This window comes from Camarhynchus parvulus, chromosome 14 (assembly GCF_901933205.1).
Source record: "Camarhynchus parvulus chromosome 14, STF_HiC, whole genome shotgun sequence".
Taxonomy (NCBI): Eukaryota; Metazoa; Chordata; class Aves; order Passeriformes; family Thraupidae; genus Camarhynchus; species Camarhynchus parvulus.
The window spans coordinates 11,112,080-11,130,597 of record NC_044584.1 but is presented as its reverse complement, the minus strand read 5'-3'; the positions used below and the strand labels follow the sequence as shown (position 1 = coordinate 11,130,597).

At 40.8% G+C, this 18,518-nt stretch overlaps 2 protein-coding genes across 2 annotated transcripts; one reads left to right on the top strand and one right to left on the bottom strand.

The window, feature by feature from the left end:
• The first annotated feature begins 848 nt into the window (after positions 1–848).
• LOC115909068 (acyl-coenzyme A synthetase ACSM4, mitochondrial-like) lies at positions 849–8,479 on the top strand. Its single transcript, XM_030958120.1, has 13 exons — positions 849–1,049; positions 1,506–1,716; positions 2,114–2,321; positions 2,435–2,578; positions 2,819–2,975; positions 3,601–3,680; positions 4,423–4,546; positions 5,060–5,140; positions 5,253–5,354; positions 5,712–5,839; positions 6,535–6,634; positions 7,454–7,573; positions 8,393–8,479. Exons 1-13 carry the CDS (start codon positions 849–851, stop codon positions 8,477–8,479), a joined length of 1,743 nt encoding a protein of 580 aa, XP_030813980.1.
• A 6,282-nt stretch (positions 8,480–14,761) lies between these two features.
• Positions 14,762–18,441, bottom strand: THUMPD1 (THUMP domain containing 1). The gene is made up of 4 exons (XM_030958061.1): positions 18,181–18,441; positions 17,637–17,817; positions 17,058–17,306; positions 14,762–16,477 (listed from the first exon to the last, which is right to left on the bottom strand). The coding sequence occupies exons 1-4, from the start codon at positions 18,394–18,396 to the stop codon at positions 16,149–16,151; spliced, it is 975 nt and encodes a 324-aa protein (XP_030813921.1). The 5' UTR covers positions 18,397–18,441; the 3' UTR covers positions 14,762–16,148.
• Between the last annotated feature and the right edge of the window lie 77 nt (positions 18,442–18,518).

Genomic DNA, 18,518 nt, shown 5'->3' with positions numbered 1-18,518 from the left:
GCAAAAGTTAGGTTAAGGTGCAAATGATGCACAATTAACAACGGTGTAAATGATTACAAGAAAAAAGTTACTCCACAGGAGGAATTCTGCTGCTTGGTCTGTTTTGTGCCACATTCTCTTCTTGTTACTCCACAAGAAGTGAGCAATAAAGTCAGAAGAGTTTCACTCCAAAACCTTTATGAAGGAGTTTCCAGGTTTCACATCTCCAGGGAACAGCTGATCCTTACAGTGCCTCTTATGGGAAACACGTCCTAACAGGTGAGTGAAATGAATGAAGAGGATCTCCCCCAGCAGCTCCTCATCTCTCCTGTCCACAGCAGACAGGCCAGGAAAATGACTAGAAAAGTCTCTATCAAACTCAGGGGCCACATAATAAAGTGAAGGCTCTTGGGATTGATGTGATGAATGGGTGAATCAGTCAGCAACTGCTGAGGCTAAAGCAGTGAGATCCTTGATGGAACTAGTTTGGAAACAAGCAGAAAAGAAAAAGGAATTGAGAATCAGATACTGAATGTATGAAGCAGGAATATTCTAATGTAAAGAATAATATCTGATGTTGTGTTTTACTATGAAGAGTTGTGGGCAATTAATTTAAAAATTAAAAATATGAGAAAGGAGGAACTTAACATATAATTAGCATGTTAAAATCATCAGTCTCACTCTGACTAGGCAAGTGACTTTAATGAAGAACTCATTAATTCATAACTGGATTATCTTTGGATAATCTCAATATTATTTTTCTTTTTTTGTTGGTTTGGTTTTTGTTTGTTTGTTGTTGCAGGATTCATAGCGACAATTCTGCAATTTTCTTATATAGTGTACAGCATCTAGACACATAGTCTTCTGCCATGAAGCTGCTGTTGAAGTTACAGAAACTAAAACTCTTGTGGACTCTGAAATCTCCTAATAGGACTTTCCATGGACATCCCAGGCTGCTTTCCTCTGATGTATATTCCCAGTATGAGTCCATCAGACAGGGCAAACAGGAAATACCAAAGTACTTTAATTTTGCAAGTGATGTACTGGACAAATGGTCTGAGATTGAAAAGGTAGGGGATCTTCTGTTTTGCCAATGAAATACTTTAAATTTAAATTTCATTTGAAATAAGCTGGGATTTCTTCTTTATAAAAGCAGTCAGTTGCGAAGTGAAATTTGCATTAGGAAATTATACAAAAGTTCATTGTTTTTTGCTTTATTTATTGTTATTTTGTAGGACCATTGATGCACAGTAAAAGGCTTAAACTGAAATAGGATCCAGACTGGGGCTTGGGTCTGGAGACAGTTAGGCTGGTAAACATTTCAAGTTCAGAAAAAGAGAATCTGTTGGGAATAACTGAGCTTGATGAATAGCAAATCTTGATCCTTTAAGGACAAGAAAAAAAATAGCTTATATGCCAGCTATGTCAAATACTCAGATCTTCCATAATTTACAGATGTCTGTGCATTATTATTTCATGGTCTTTCAGAAGAAAATCTTTTATGTTTAAATTCCTGTGTTTCATAGGCTGGAAAGAGACCATCAAACCCTGCTTTCTGGTGGGTAAATGGTGAAGGAGAAGAAGTGAAGTGGAGCTTTGAGGAGCTGGGGTTCCTGTCTCGGAAAGTGGCCAATGCACTGACTAAAGAATGTGGACTGCAGAAGGGAGACAGGCTTATCCTGGTCCTACCACGAATTCCAGAATGGTGGCTGGTCAAGGTGGCTTGTATGCGAGCAGGTCAGTGAGGTCAAATGGTCATTGCAAATCAGTTGAGAGGATCAAGAATAGATATGGTTTATCAAGAAAAAATAGTGTAATAATCCAGTGAGTGGACTGGCTGCCAGGCAGTCCTGAAGGGTTTGCACCAGGGGCCATAGGAGAGGTAGCTCATGCAGTGGGCAAGAAGATGCCAGAAGGCAGGGAAGAGCCATGGAAGTCACCAGGCAGGTCCACATTTCATTCCTGACAGGAGAGCACAGGCATCTGCATTAATCTAATCTAACTGTTTGGCTGGGAAACACCAGGGCAAATCCATATCAGAGATCGGTTTGGGAATATTTAATAGTTTAGATTCTTAGAAAAGAATTAGACACAGAAAAAATGCCAACACAAACTAACCTTATCTGTCTTCCAGGAATTGTCATAATCCCAGGAACATCCCAAATGTCAGCCAAGGACATACTGTACCGACTCCAGGCATCAAAGGCTGCGTGCATTGTTACCACTGACAAACTGGCTCCTGCAGTGGACTCTGTGGCATCCCAGTGCCAGCTCCTGAAAACCAAGCTAATGGTGTCCAAAGGCAGCAGGGAGGGATGGCTGAACTTTACTGAGCTGTACCAGTGAGTGACTGAGTGCCACTGCAGTCACAAGGACAGAGCAGCCCTGTTCCCACAAGCACTCATTTACATCAACTGCAACCATTGAAGTTATAATTACATTCTCCTTTTTACAGAAATCAATCTGCTGACCATTCCTGCATCAAAACAAGGATTCAAGACCCAATGATGATCTTCTTTACCAGTGGAACTACAGGTTCTCCAAAGATGACTCAACATTCCCAGGGCAGTCTTGGTTTCAGACCCCTTTTAAGTGAAAGGTATGAAAGAGTTAAGCCTGGTTGAACATAAGATAATTGAAGCTGCATAGTAGAGCTATTGTAAAAAATTACTGAATAAGAAATACCAGTGTACATCCCCAGCCTTTCTCCCTTTGAAATCAGAGTAAAAACTCCATCAAATTGCTAGGGACTAGGATCACCCCAGTGTCTCAATCTTCCAATTAATATCTCTTACCCTCTTTCTGGGAGTATTTTATTATCCTTTTTTTTCTCTATCAGGTACTGGTTGGATTTGACTCCCTCTCAAATGATATGGAACACTGCAGACACAGGATGGATACTAACTTCAATAGCATCTTTTTTTGATCCTTGGGTTTTTGGATCATGCATCTTTATACATCACCTACCACAGACTGACTCAGAAGTTATCCTAAATGTAAGGGAAAAACACATGGAAATGTATTCATCTGCAGAAAGCGTGCCAAAAACAATTCTTGACAGGATCCACAGATTTCATGGGGGTTATGTTTATAGTAGTGTTTGAGATTTTGTATTTGTTTTGTAAAGCCCTACTTTCATTTTTATTGTATACAGAAGGGAACAAGCATGCAATCCATTCATACATTTTGCTCATAGCTGGTGAGCACGTGAACAAAAATAATCCAAAAGCAGCATTAAATGCCTGCCATTCACTCTAGTGACTGTGGAAATAGTATCAGAGGGTATTAATGCAGAAATGAAATGTTTCTGTGCCCACACCAGCCAAGATGAAAGTGAACACCTCCCTGTGATGTAGACAGAGGAGGAACTATTCTGGTCATGCCCCAAGCTGTGGGGTCCTGGTGTCATGTGGATGTGTTACCATGGGATTTTTGTAATCAAATCTACAATCTCTGCATACTGCACCAACTGCAGGAGGGTTCCTCACCCAACAGAGGGTGTGGTGCTTTTACATAGGGGATAAATGTACTTCTCCTTTCTGTGTCACCTGTTTACTGTACATTCCAAAGGCAGGTTTTTGTCTGAGCTTCACACGTCCTTCTTACTGTTTAACCCTCTAGACTCTCTGCAGATTCCCAGTTGATGCCCTGGTCGGTGCTCCAACACTGTTCCGTATGCTGGTGCAAAATGATCTGTCCAAGTACGTAAAAAAATTACTCAATAATGTTTAATTTACCCTAACTAAACTTAGTCATCTCCTATATCTAACTGCTTGACCCAAAATAGGGTAATAATTAGTTGAAAATATCCTTGACGAGAATCCTTGACCATCATGCAAAATTTGAGTTTTGCTGAGGTTTTTGATCAGAGAAGCTTGATGTTTTCCCTCAGAAATTTGAGACTTATGCTACTGTACTCGTGAGTATGAAACTGAGAGTCTGTTAAATGCTTTGTCATAATTTTTGTCTGCCACATTAAGTGTCCAGACTTTGGGAAGGACTTCATCCTATAAAATGCACGTCAGCATACTTGTGAGGGAATTATTGGTTGTCACAGTTGTACCTCACCCCTGTTCCAGTTCTCACTGCCTGTCATTGTTCCTTCCTTCCCTTTTGAACTTTCTCTTGGCCTGTTGCAGAGGGTCAGCAATCAGGGCCCTGGCTCAGCAGATCAGTATTGGTTTATTTATAATCCCAGCTGATTTCAGCAAAAATTTTATTTTTCACATGTTTAACTCTGACTGCTACTTATGGAGAGTGTTGAGCACAAAGTGATATCCTTGTTGTATTGGGAGCAGAAGGATCAGGGCCCCTCTGATTTCCCCACTTTGTGGCACTAACTCTCCCAGTAAACAGCTCTCCCATGGTGTTCACCTTTGCCTGCTCCTGGTCTCCCCCTCTAGATTTAAGTATTGCCTTTCTTGTTTTTAACTCCCTGTGAAGATACAAATTCATGAGCCTGAAGTACTGCATAAGTGGAGGGGAACCACTCAACCCAGAAGTCATGGAGCAGTGGAAGAGCTACACTGGGCTGGACATCTATGAAGTGTATGGCCAGACTGAAATGGTACATCTGTAGTGACAATGGCCTCTTAAATCTCTGGAATTTCTTTTTGCTGTAAGGTTTGTTTTGTAAGAACACAATGTGTTTCCTCCTTCACGTTTCTGTGAATGTTTCGGTAATTCCCTTCCCTGGTAACCTCTGAAAGAACTCCCTCTCATGGCTCTCCTCACAGAACCTGCCAGGAACGTAAGGGTTTGGAAGGGAATGTGGTGTAATATTTCCACAAATGTCCTTAAGCTAATTCCAAGTAACAATGTCAGTCAAGAAGGCAGAGTTTGAGTCTAAGGGAAGAAGACTGGTTAGCAGAGGACATGAATTTTTCACAGAGAATGGAACAGGATTATTTCAGGAAGTTTTATGATTTTGCTTATCCGTACCATACAGCACTGCCATATAGAATTCTATAAATCTTAATTCCTTACTTTAGAATTAGTCTAGAAACTACATTTAATGAATTAAGTGTGAATGTAGCAATTTTCTTTTGAAAAGCTTTGGTTTGATTTTGATTTTTTACAGGGAGTAATCTGCTCTGTTTCTAAAGGAATGAAGATTAAACCTGGATCAATGGGGAAAGCAGCTCCCCTTTATGATGTTCAGGTTTGTTGACTGCTCTTTAGATTCTGTCATGGGGGATTTTTTTGTTTGGCTGGATTCGTGTTTGGAGTTTGTTTTTCCATTGGACTAAAATAAGAACTGTTTTTCATTCTAGATCGTAGACAAAAATGCCAATATCCTGCCTCCAGGACAACAGGGGGAAATTGCTATCAGAAGCAAACCTATAAGGCCACTTGGTTTTTTCTCAGAATATTTAGTAAGAACTTTATGTTATTCCTTGCCACCACTACCAATCTCCCCAAAAGCTCTCCAATTGCATAGTAGTCCTAAAGACTGGACATTTTTCACCATTTTATTATTTATTATCAGAGTAATTTGTTTATTTGAATTGGTGGGTGTTAGAAAAGGAAATAAAATCATTTAGAATCAAGTTAATTATTTTCTTAAAGAATAGAAATTATTTTAAACCTAGTTTATTGTATCTTATAGCGATATCAGTACATCCTTGACTGAAAAATTAAGTTCCAGTGCATTTGATGTTATTTTTGTTATAACATAATGTATAGCTAATGCGTGCTCAAAATCTAAACTACTGCTTGTAAACCACTTTAAGGATAACCCTAAGAAAACTGCAGAAAGTGAACGTGGGGATTTTTATGTCACTGGAGACAGAGGCACTATGGATGAAGAGGGATATTTCCAGTTTATTGGCAGAGACGATGACATCATCATTTCTTCGGGGTTAGTCTGCACACACCCATTCCAAACCTGCCATTGTATATCCTGACATGTTGTGTTGTACATTCTTACATGTGAGCTTCTGGCATCATAATCCTGTGACAGGAATGTATTGACCTCTTGAGTTTGGAATACTTGCTGTTATTATTAGCTTTTCACAGACCTTGAGTATCATCTCTGTGATGATACTGGATCCATTTCCCCTGCAACATCTCGTGTGTTTCAACAAAGAATGAACACTTCAGTTAACAAAGGAGGAATGTTTATCTAGTTAATTTTTTGACTGAAATTGAAGCAACCTCTATTGGATTCAAAGAGCTTTTGAAAGAATTTATTTTTAACATGTTGAAAGGAAAGAACTTGATGTTGTATGAGGTGATTCCATGACGTGGCACAGGCTGCTGCTGCAGACCCCAGCTACAGGGTGGGATGGAGCTCCAGCCTAAGAGCCCCAAGGAGAGGGGACAGATGGAGAAGTATCCACAGCCCCAGCAGTCCTCTGCCACAAAGATCACTATGAAATGCTCCTACTTCTAAGCCAGCCAGCTGTCCCATTTTGCCTAAAACTTCTATAGCTGGTTATTGATTTGTTCTGGTTTTGGTTTTTTTTCCTCAACATAAAAATTTTAAAACTTTTGGTACTGTTTTTTCGAGACAAAATGCAAGAGCCAAACCTCATTTTTTTTTTCCTGACCTAGGTATCGCATTGGGCCATTTGAAGTAGAGAGTGCCCTAATAGAGCACCCAGCTGTGGTAGAAACAGCTGTTGTCAGTAGTCCAGACCCCCTCAGAGGAGAGGTAAGGATGCTGAATGGAGGGGGAAAGCAAAATGCATTTGTTCAAATATATAATGATATCAAGGAAGTTCTACTTTACTGAAAAACTTACAGCTCTAAGGCAATAATGTCACCTTAGAATTATGGAATTGTTTAGGTTGGAAAATACCTCTGAGATCGAGTCCAACCATGAAGCCAGCACTGTCAGGTCCACAAATACACCATGTCCCTAAGCACCACATCTACTTCCATCATGGATAATCCTAGTGGGGCTGACAAGCAAAATCCCTTCCCATTTACTCTTCTGAGTTTCTTTTCATCCCAAGGTCTTCTCTGTGGAGAGCACTACTGTGATGTTTACTTTGCCCTTGTTCTTAAGCATTTGTCTATACACTTAAATTGGGATTTATGACTCTTGGTGTAGCCAAAGTTCTACTGCACTTGCCTGAGAATTAGACATGGGCTAATTTTCTAACTGCAGCCAACTGTGGTGCCAGCATAACAGTGCTTACTGTCCTCAGTGTGAACTTCAGAAACAAAATGTCCCTTAGCTTCAGAGAGGACTCCACAGAGACACATTTTATTGCCCCTTCCTCTGAGCTGCTGCTGAGAAGAAAGGGAAAAGGCTCTTATTTGTAATGAGGGCACAAAAAGTGTCCTTTAAACTTTCCCTTCTGCACATACACATGCAGAAGCTGGGCACAATCACTTCTTATCCTGTGCTGGCTTTTCTGTTCCTCGTGACTGGTGTGACTCTGAACAGTGCTGCTCTCTGGTAACTGCACATCAGCCCTTAAATAAAGTTGGTGTCAGATCACTTTTTTTTAATTTTACCTTACAGGTTGTGAAAGCATTTGTGGTTCTGTCCCCAACCTTTTCAGCCACTGACCTGAAGAGCTTAACTCGTGACTTGCAAGACCATGTTAAGAAAACTACTGCTCCATATAAATACCCTAGAAAGGTAAATATTTCTGAGAAGAAACTTTAAAACAGGGCACCCTTCCCTAAATCTCAGGAGAATTACCATTTAGATTTTCATGATTCACTTGAAAGAGACAGCAGTAAAGATTCATCTAGACCACTGGCTCCAGAAGACCTTTCCTAAATAGCATTAGTTTAGAATGTTTTTCATGAATTTATGTAAAGTACTTGTTCAAACTTCACAGAATTTTCTAGGTTTTAAATATCCCAGTCAGATCTCCGTGTTCTAAGTCAGACACATAATGATAATTCTCAATTTTGTGTTTAACCTTCAAACAAGCACTTCCCATGCCTTTAAGGTAGCATATGACTTAATCTAAAGTTTTTATCTACTGATCATCACAACTAACAAACTGACACAAGGCCAAGAGGATACACTTGGTGTTTCTTGTTAATCCCAGCACCACAGGAAAAGATCTACTGCAATGCTTGCCTAACTTTGAGCAGAACTCACAGAACTAAGAACCATTAAAGACTTTGGGGCTGTAACATCCTTTTCTTTTTTCTTTTTGTCATTCATCCCTGACCTCTGATACCATTCAGGCATTTGCCCTTCTGCTGTGAGTTACAGTACTCAGTTTGGCCAGCTCAGAGGCAGCTGTACAGATGTTTGGCCATCTAGGCAGCCACAGAGGTTGTTTCACAAGTGGCACAATGTGCTCTTTTGCTTTGGCTTGGATTTGAGGCAAGCAGCTCTTACTGATGGGAGCCCTCTCAGTTTTCCACATATGCTTGGAGAGTCTTGGAAAACCAGCTCTGTAGAACATGCTGCATTGCCTTCTCTCTTTATTTTATCTAGGTGGAATTTGTCAAAGAGCTGCCAAAGACAGTCACTGGGAAGATCAAGAGGAATGAATTAAGAGACAAAGAGTGGGGACGGATATAGCATTGTTTGGAATTGAACAGAACTTTTTCCATTCCATTAGCACTATATACCTTTCACCACTATAGCTGCCATCATTCTGATCTCTTTTTGTTAAGTGCTTGAACATCAAAAAACTACAGGTAACATCACGATGTGATATTAGCACCTGTTTGCAGAGTTTCCAATGTCAGTACCTGACTGAATTGTATTATTCTGGGTGAAAAATAAAATTTTCAATAGACAACTTCAATAGCATTTCCCTCTGAGACCTCCTCACCATCCCTCTTGCAGCCCAGCTTCTATTTGATGTGATTCTTGAGAGACAATAAAAAATATAATGCCCACATCTGAAAAGGTATTTTACATCAAATATATTTTGATTCACTGTTTCCTGAGAGTTTACCCTGACATCCAAAGCTTATGAAAAGGACATGGTGACTGATACGGTCACTATATGGGTTCCAAAAATGCAGCATCATGAAGAGGTTGGAAAAGAACATCTTTTCTGGTGCCACTGGATAGTGGCAGTAAAAGTGGCCATAAAAGTCCTAAAAATGCATTGTTACAGATGGGGGATTAGCAGCTTTATTGGATAGGTTCAAAATCCACGTTTTTGGTGGTAGGATGAGAACCATGTGTAGGTATCCTTTCTTTTGAAAGTGTTTTGTCTCTTCCAAGAACTAGCCAGGAGTGGAATTCTCAATGCAAGGCTGGAAGTATTCTGAAATAGATGTGAACATAAGATCCCATCTTTTGCTTTAAAAACCCCTCTGAGGTAAATGAAATTGAGATTATGTTCAGTATGTGAGAAAAAATAGATGATGCTGTTATGCATAATGAGAAATTAGTTAGTTGTATGCATTTGGCACATAAAACTGCTATGTTTGCATTAGTAGGAAAGTTAATATTTAGTTTTATGTCTTGAAATGCTTAATGCATTTCCAGAATGGGTTTGGAACTTGGTCCTTCCGATTTTCTGCATTGTGATTTTTGTGACTTTGCATGAGTTATTTTAGCCAGTCCATTGAGCAGGAGCTTTTTATAAGTGATCTACGACTTCACCTCCTTTCCCACAATACCAAAACTTGGAATTAAACTTTAATGAAAAACAGAACAGCCTTTAGATAAGTTGGGTTTAGTTATTTAAAAGGATTACAGATTGTTGCTATAAAACCAACTTTTCTGCTAATACTTGATCTAGGTCTAAATAGTCATCCTGTAAGAATAAAAAACAAACACAATTTATAAATGAAATCTACATAAGCTTATCTGTTTGAAAAAGGTTTGTTATTGAAAAGATCAGTAAGAGAAGGGGTAATTTGCCAAGTTTGGCCATCACACTCAAGTGTTAGATTTAAGATACAGAACTCACCATCACTGTCTGAGCTTCCATCAGCTGTGGCAGGGCAACAGAGCTCAACAGCTGCTAATTTGTTAATGGGTTCCTTTACAGTCCTTAAAATCCAAAATAAAGTTATCTTCAAACACAATCTCACAGGCTTCTAGTGAGTGTAGAAAATTAAATCCCCCATGGGAGCAAGTAGTTTGTTTAATGTGATTCTACCAGAAGAAAAGCAAAAAAAGTAAGCTTGTCCTCAAATCTGGCTGTAGCAGGGTTTTAAACTTCCCTTTTCCTGTATTACAGCTTTGTTCTGAGATTATTTTTTTTCTCCTTCTTTCAGTCAGAACAGAAGGAAAACATGTTGGATATTTTAAATGTAATGTTGTATTTTAAATGTAATCCATTTTTGGATAGAATTACAAGAAATTAGATTAGATCTTTAAATGCAATTGAAAAAACGTTGAAAAATGTGATCTGCTCACAATTTCAGCATCTGATTCTTTTTAAGGGCATTCAGTTTTCAAATATGAGTACTTTTGGGGAAAGTAATCCACTTTGAAGTGAAGTAATCAGATTTTTAAAGTAATACATTTATTCCATGTAAGTAATACGTTTTTAAATATAATCTAATTATGAACTTTGAAAGTAATTGATTGTAAAGCAAATTTAAAAGTATAATCCTGCAACATGTTTCTAGGTTTCTGGTATTGCTCTGTGCTGGGCTTTAAACAGACCTGGCTAGACTTTTCCCTGAGCCCTGGTAGTGGCACAAATTGTTCATTCCAGCAGGGAAGGGCTTGTTCAGGAGGTTTCTTTGCTGCAGCACAGCCTGCTCAGTCTGCACATCGGGTCAGACAGACTTTCCAATGTGTTCTTGCAGTTCTGCAATGATAACCTGAACCCGACTAGGAAAAAAGGAAGAAACAAACTGGTGAATCAAAGCATTTCTGTTTGATATGTGAGCAGGAGCCTTTGCTCAGTCACACTGCCCAGGGGTTCAAGCAAACACACAAAGCCCCTCAGTGCTACCAAGGCTGTGCTCAGTTTCAGGGGGGTTGTTTGTCTTGCACTACTGACTTGAGGAATTACTGAGTCAACCAATTGATATTCCTTGTTTCTCTAAACCAGAACTTACGCTTTTTGTTGGGCATTGGGAGTAATGTGCTGTCTGCCAGCTAAATCCTAAAAAGAGCCTGAAACTTTTAAATTTGCAGGCTTGCTACAGAAAAGGAGAACAGTTTGTAATGAAACTGCAAAGTCGTGTTGTTTTTTCTCTGTCCAGACAAGTTGGGGTTTGTTCAATAACTATCAAAGATGATCTCTGGGAACATTCAGAGGGAGAAACTGAGAAACACAGAGTGGTGCTCTTTGCTGCTGAGCTCCTCACCAGAACATGCTCATCCTGGACTTTTGTGTATTCCATTTTGTGTATTCCATCCTGTTTCCTATCAGTCTTAAGAGAACAGCCTTCTGAATAAGGGTGGAAGATACACATTGCTGTTCTGCTGCTTTGAAATATTTCTGAAGCAATATATTCTCTATAACTTTAAATGTACATGGGAGAAAAGGTTTTTGAAAATAATGATAGAAGAGAGGAAAATGGACTAGTCCTTATTTTTTGTATCTGCAGCGCTTTTACTGAAAGCCATAATATGTGTAACTCTGTGCCAAATATTATTTTGTGAGAATGTTTTTTATATTGTTGATGATCAGACTTCCAGGTCTATCCAGTACCGGGTTGCATAGAGTTTCAGGATTAAATATAATCAAGGATTTCCTGGGCTGAGGTGTCAGTTCAGACTGTGAGATATTTCCATAACAGTCAAGCTGCTCCAAGGTTATGGGAACAGCAGAGATTTAGATCATCCCTGCCAGGTCACATCTCACATTTCTTGTTACCTCTCTATAGCCTTGCATTTCACACCATGCTGCTACAGCACTTGATTCAGAAGATATAAGCAGTAGCTGAACTCTGTGGCAAAGGCTTTATTGAGCATAAAAACACCTGTGAACCAGAAAAAAAAATATATTAAGAAGAAGCAGAGTGTTACTTATCTCAGATTTTCCCGGTTCTGCTATAAACCCACTATGCACTACCCATAAACATATCTGCTGGTAGCAGGAACCTGGGAAAACAGCAAAAGCTGTGTAGTAAAACTGTTCACATGACCTTTCAGGATAACTAATTGTTATCAACTGGCTAATAAACACAAGTCCCAGGCTTGTGCCAGGAGGGTTCTGCAGGTGGATCTTGCCTCCTTCACACCCTCAAGCTCTGGCATGGATATTCCTTTGCTTTCCAGCTACCAAGCTCATTATTGTCTGAGGTCAAAAATAGAAAACAAATGCACAAAATGCTGTGTCCATTACATTAATCTTAATGGATCTGAGCTTGCACTACTGAAACTCGAGGATAGTTGAGACTTTATTTCTTTAGGAGCAGAAATGGAAAGGGAGATGAAATTAAAGGGAGCTCGAATCTCAGAGTGGTGGCAGATGAGCATGGCTTGTATTCAAACAGGCGAATTGTGTGATTCCTAGTGGTCTCTACATTGTTTATTACCTTCTATGCCAGAAGTTAATTAATTTAACAATTATATTTATTTGACTTCCTTGCTTAAACATTTGACAATCAAAGAGGAGACTGGGGTAGTCTCTAACAACTGATGTCATTACCTCCATCATTTTTCTTTCACTTTCTGAGGCTTGGGTTAAGTCAGTTTAACTGTGACAGACTCAAAGCTGCCAGTGTTTTCTGCCTCAAAGTTATGCACCCTGTGCCTATAGCAAAGGAGCTATTTTGTACTTCAAGTCTGCACATCTCTATTCAAGCTCAGATATGTGAGACTTGTTTTACCATTTCTGGATTGAATGGTGCTAGTAGCCAACAAATCAGGAAAAGCTGTAAAGTCATCAGGACTGAAAGGGAAAAATACCTAATACATTTCCAATTTTATTGCACTTTCAGGTGTCATCATCATCCCAAGGACAACACAACTGACAGCGCCTGACATCTGCCATCGATTGCTGGCTTCGAAGGCCAGGTGTGTTATTGCAATCCATGCTCTTGCTCCTGGGGTGGACTCAGTTGCATCCAAGTGCCAGTCTCTGAAAACAAAGCTGATTGTGTCTGAAAGCAGCAGGGCTGAGTGGCTGAACTTCAGCCATCTGTTGAAGTAAGTGCCTTCTACCTAAACCCTGTCAGAGTTATCTCCAGTGGAAATTTCCTCATGTTTGAACACCCTTGTACATCTGTATCTCATTAATGAATGAGATACCTCTAAGGGGGTAGGAGAAGAGGCAACTTAGTCCCTTTTTTATATACAGAAGCAATATTAAGGATTAGCCAAACTGCTAATTATAAAATAAGTAGCCTTATGATGTCTAGATTTGTTATATAAGACCATAAAACACAGAAAAGCAGGCAGGAATGACTTCTATTGACAGCTGTGGCATATTTACTCTCTAAAAGACAAATATTCTATACAAATTATTCCATATTCCTAAAACTTGATGATAATAAGGCTACTATGAATAGCTTTTCACTATGAAAGACTAAAAAGGGTACTGTAAAATGAACTTAATGCCTTTTGGAATCCTCTAGACAGATCACTGGCAGCCTGCCTGCCTGGCAGGATAACTGCCCTGACCTCCCTGCTGCCCATGTCCTTGGCTGCCTCAGCTCAGTGCCAACCTGGCCAGGAGGCTCTGGGGCTCTGGAGTGGAGCCCCTGGGCAGCAGGAGCCACCAGCCAACCCCAGGACACGGCTGGGCTAGGGAGGCACTGCCCACACACAACCTTGCAGGAAGGGGCAGTGCTTGCATGCCAAGCCAACCAACAGCAGTCCTGGCACAGCTCTGCTGTTTTTCATCCATTTTTGTACATGCCACACCACAGTTTGATCCAAGAGCAGTCTTAAATGTAAGAACACCATGCCCACAATGAACAGTTACTCATATTTCATGTTGTTTTTCAGGCATGCCACAAAACTAAGCCTCTTAGGTTTGCAGGATTAGCTGTTTTAAGATGGCATAACCACAGGGTGATTGCTCTTTGAATAGGAATATAATACAGGAAGGATTTTGCAGCATAATTCTTTTGGGCACAGGATCTTACCAGCTGTTTCCAATCAGTGGGAGTTACTGGTGTTACTTAAAGCTCTCCCCTACTGCATTTCACTACTGAAATGATAAATGAACTGAATTACAAGTAAATTCATATTTTAATTTCACAGTTTGGACCCTCAAGAAAGGCAAGTCAGTACTGGAAAACACCGAGGCTGTGAGATTGGCTTGTTCTTAAAAGAAATTATCAAGTTTCTCAAGCCAATCTGAGTTTTAATCCAGCACAAGGTAAAGAGTGAATCTCAGGGCCAGGGTTTCATACCATTCTTGAGTTTCAAGTCAGTATCAGGACAAATTAAGTACACCACATTCCACCATCAATGTATCACCTCTTCAGCTGATGTTTGGGCACTGTAACATCTTTCCTCAGCACTGGCAGTGACAGCAATTATTTGGCTTTTCATGTAAGGGATATCAAAATAATGTCTAATGGCTTGTCCATGAAGGTTTGAATTTGAAACACTGAAGCACCATGAGGGAACCACTGAGCACAAAATGATGGCACAGCAGGTAAGCCAGGGAATTAATGTCTAAACAATGAATGTTCAGTAAGAGCAAACTGTGAAAAATCAGAAGTAAACTGTAAGCCCGGTAGGCAGACAGGTCAGTGAGAGAGAGGAGGAAAGAAAACAAAAAATCCCAGTAATTACCCCGAGTTTTGTCCTTAGAAGTTAAAGCAGACTGTCAAGAATCATGATTACCAACATCAGCCACCAGTAAACACTCACAGTTGGCCTTTGTGTCTGATCTCAGATGGTTCTTTCCTTTGTGTGACTCAGACATTGATGGTTTTAATCCACACAAAAAAATCTTCAAAAATTTAAATAAAACACCACAGGACATAAGAAAGCAGAGTTTTAATAAATGGGCTGCAATGGAGACAGGACTAGGGAAATAAAAGTCCTCTTCATTTTCCAACTTCTGAAACAATTTTGACAGAAGAAGAAAATATAAATTATGAAAGACTTGAACATGTCCTTTTCATTAAACCAAGAGAAGTAAGAAATTGTATTCCTCAAGATAAGTCTTTTCCCATTAGCAACACACAGGCTTTTATGCTAGAAATGAAATACTAAAGCTAGAAAGTTCTACAGGAGGCATACTCAAAACCCTGTTGGAAAGCAAGTTATAGCTGCACTGGTTTTGGTTGGTTTTTAGGAGTCACAGGAACAGTCCACTGCAACAATAAGACAACAGAAATACTCACTAGCATGACTTTCAATCTGAAACAAAATTAATATCAAAAAGTTAAAACTGCACCAAAAATTAAAATTTCATTCCCCTTATCTAGTATGGTATAATGGAGAGCTTCTTTCATAAGATGCTTCCAATCAGTATTTGAATTCAAACTTTGAGACTTAAAAAAAAAAAAAATGAGAAACACTTTATAAAATCCCTCAAGGATTGAGTCTTTGGAAAGAGCAGCAAAAGGCTATCTGCAGGAAATTACTCAAAAGGGTTCCATTCAGTGATTACAGCATTTACTATAAAGCAGTAAGTGCTGCATACACAGCTAATGTAAACACACATGTAGTTTTTGATAAAACCATCTGCAATGCCTGCACTGTACTTCTATTGTTCTAAAACAGTCCAATCTTTTACTCTAAATCATCTCATAATATTCAAGTATTTATATATGTAACAGTTCTTTCCATTCAAGTCAAGACAGCATATCTGTGTATATATATATAAATATATGTATAAATCCCTCCATCAAGTTATCAGATTTACCTCATTCTGTTGTTCACAGAGAAAAATGTTACCAAGTTCTGCAGCTGTCAGCTCACTTCCTTCCCAAAACCCTCTGCAACCAACTCTTTTCCAGATCTCGCTCTGACAGTAATTGCTCAGAGCTGCCTCTGTGCAGCCTTTAGGCTTCTGTAGCCTCCAGATATAACAAAGGAGAGTCCATACATGTCAGGGTGGCCAATCTACATATACATGCACAGACCCCTGCTTTGTGTGCCAGGTACAGGCAATGCAGAACAGAGCTGCAGGAGGACAGCAAGCTTCACCAGAAAGGTGATGCACTCTTGAGCACCCATACATCTGCTGAAATGTCAGTTCCACCTGCAACGAGCATTAAAATTCTTACACTTGTGGATTTTAAAACCAGGACTTCAAAACAAAACCCCTCTCCTCATTCCAACACCCTTTCAGAACTCCAGGGCAACTTTTTTTATATGTTTGGATTACATTTACCTTTCCCTTATATCACATTTTCTACACTATCAGAGCATCATTCCCCTTGGGCTCAGATTCTATTTCACTTTGATTCTTGTTTTCTTCTTTTACTTCTTTAGAGCTCTTCTCCTGCTCCTCAGTTTCTGCTTTAGCTACCTCTGAATTCTGTTCTTCTGTCACACTTGATGGGTTTTGTTGTGCATCTTCTTTGTTGCTTTTCACCACCTCCTGCAGATTGTATTTCCTGAACAGAACATAGTCCCTCACCACACTTAAGCAACAGACGGTTTTTATTATTTCCACCACAATTGTGTATTGTGGATTATTAAGATCAACCTTGTTTTCTGGATTGAGGCTGCCCACAATTCCTGTAAAAGAAGATGCAATTTAAAAGATGCTGGGAAAACTGTTTAACAGCATAAGCATGTCTTGTTTCTCAGTAATTGCAGTGAGATAATTTTACAGTTTCTTCAGTCCTACTGGTGGTACATTCTGAGAGTCCTGCTCTGTTCCAAACATTAAGCAATTACAAAAATAATTTGCTATAATTGAGGGGGATCTTGCCTCCTCTCTCTTAATTTTTACGCATTCAATAAAACACTTGAGTAAGGTAGAGCTATTATATGAGTCAAATATTGAACAGAAATAGTAATATTATTATTATTTCAATACAGCATCCAGAGAGAAAACCAAATAGCATTTCAAAGCACATATAACTGATACTACAAATTATAATCAACATTATTCTCTCTTCTGCTTATAGTCTCTTAAGACATCAACACCAACAAGGAATACTGATGTAAAGCTTTTTTTAAGTCTTAGAGAAGCTTTTAGAATTCAACAGAGGTTTTAAGCAAAAAATGTATATGTCCATTACGACCTCTTTTAAAAATCTGACCCATGTTGTGCATGCAGTCTTGTTCTGTTTTGTGTGAAAACCATACATACCTGCCAGTTCCTTAATTACTTCTTCCCTACTCATATGGCTGTTATTACGAGCTTTGTAAACAATCTGAAAAGTACCCTTGTTAGGGGCTTTAAACCAAGGCTCAAAAAACGTTTCTGTGTATTTTTTCATATCTTCCATAAAAGCTTTGCAAGTCCCAGAAATGGGCAGCATGCGCAGAATGACTCTTGTTTTCTTCTTTTTAGTGGTGTGCATATCCTTTAGTATATGGTGCACCAGGTTTTCAGGTTCTACAAGAAAAAAAGTTGGGTATGAGTGACAAATAGAAGGCATTATCTCTCCTCTTCCCCTTCTATATAATAAGCTAGGAGCTTGGCTGCACTGCTGTCAGCCTCAAATCCTTTTATGTAAAGTGTTGTTTTACTATACCAAAACTAAATCAAAGATTGTTTCATCAAAGCAGTTTCCTCTACCTTTAGCTTCTTCACTAACAACAAAAATCAGTGGCACGGCCAAAGGGAAGGGTATTTGTTTGATATACACGTGTTACTTGGAAGTCACACTCTGTGGCCTTTTACTAACACTTTGAGAGCATTACTCAGCATCAGCAGAAGCCGCACCTATGCCCTGGGTTCTGATGAAGACCACGTTGTTGGCACCACTCTCCACCGACTGGAACCGCCGCAGCTTCTGCTCCGTCGAGGCACGGATCTGGCCAACCTCCTTCTTCAGAGCAGCCTCGACATCATCCTCATCCTCCTCCCTGTCGCTTCCAGACAGCCTCTCCTCGTGATCTGAAAACTTCATACAGGCACCATTTGTTGGTGAGCACCGAGCAGCAGTGCCCAGCTCACAGCCCGCGCTGGGCTCGCCACACAGGGCACGGCCCGGGCCGGCAGCGGGGCTGCGAGGGGGCTCGCCCGCAGAACCCGGGGCACTGGGGGCGTGATGCACCCACATGGCGCCTTCCACACACATGGCTTCTTCCACAGACACGGCTCCTGCCACACACCCGGCTCCTTCCATACACCCGGCTCCTTCCCCACACCCACGGCTCTTCCACACACGCGGCTCTTCCCCACACGCAGCGGGAGCCGATCCCTCGGGGTGCCGCTCCCCGTCCCGCCAGCCCGCCCCGAGCGCCACCGGCCGGGCCGCACGCACCTGCTCGGGCCCGTAGAGCAGGTCCCCGTACTCGCCCAGCAGGCTGTAGGCCTCCCCCACGCACTTGCGCTCGTTCATGTTGCAGGTGATGAGGATGCCGCGCATGCCGGCCTCCAGCTGCCGCCCGGCGCTGCGGGGCCGCTTGGCCCGGCCGGCCCCCGCCGCGAAGTGCCCCTTGGGCCGCCGCTTCCGCGCCGCCGGCTCGGCCGCGGCCATCGGGCAGCTCCGCCAGCACCGCCGCGATCGCGTCAGCGCCGCGCCCGCCCCGCGCCCGCCCGGCACAGCGCCGCGCCTGGAGCGGAGGCCGCGGGCACCGGCGAGCGAACCGCGGCAGCGAC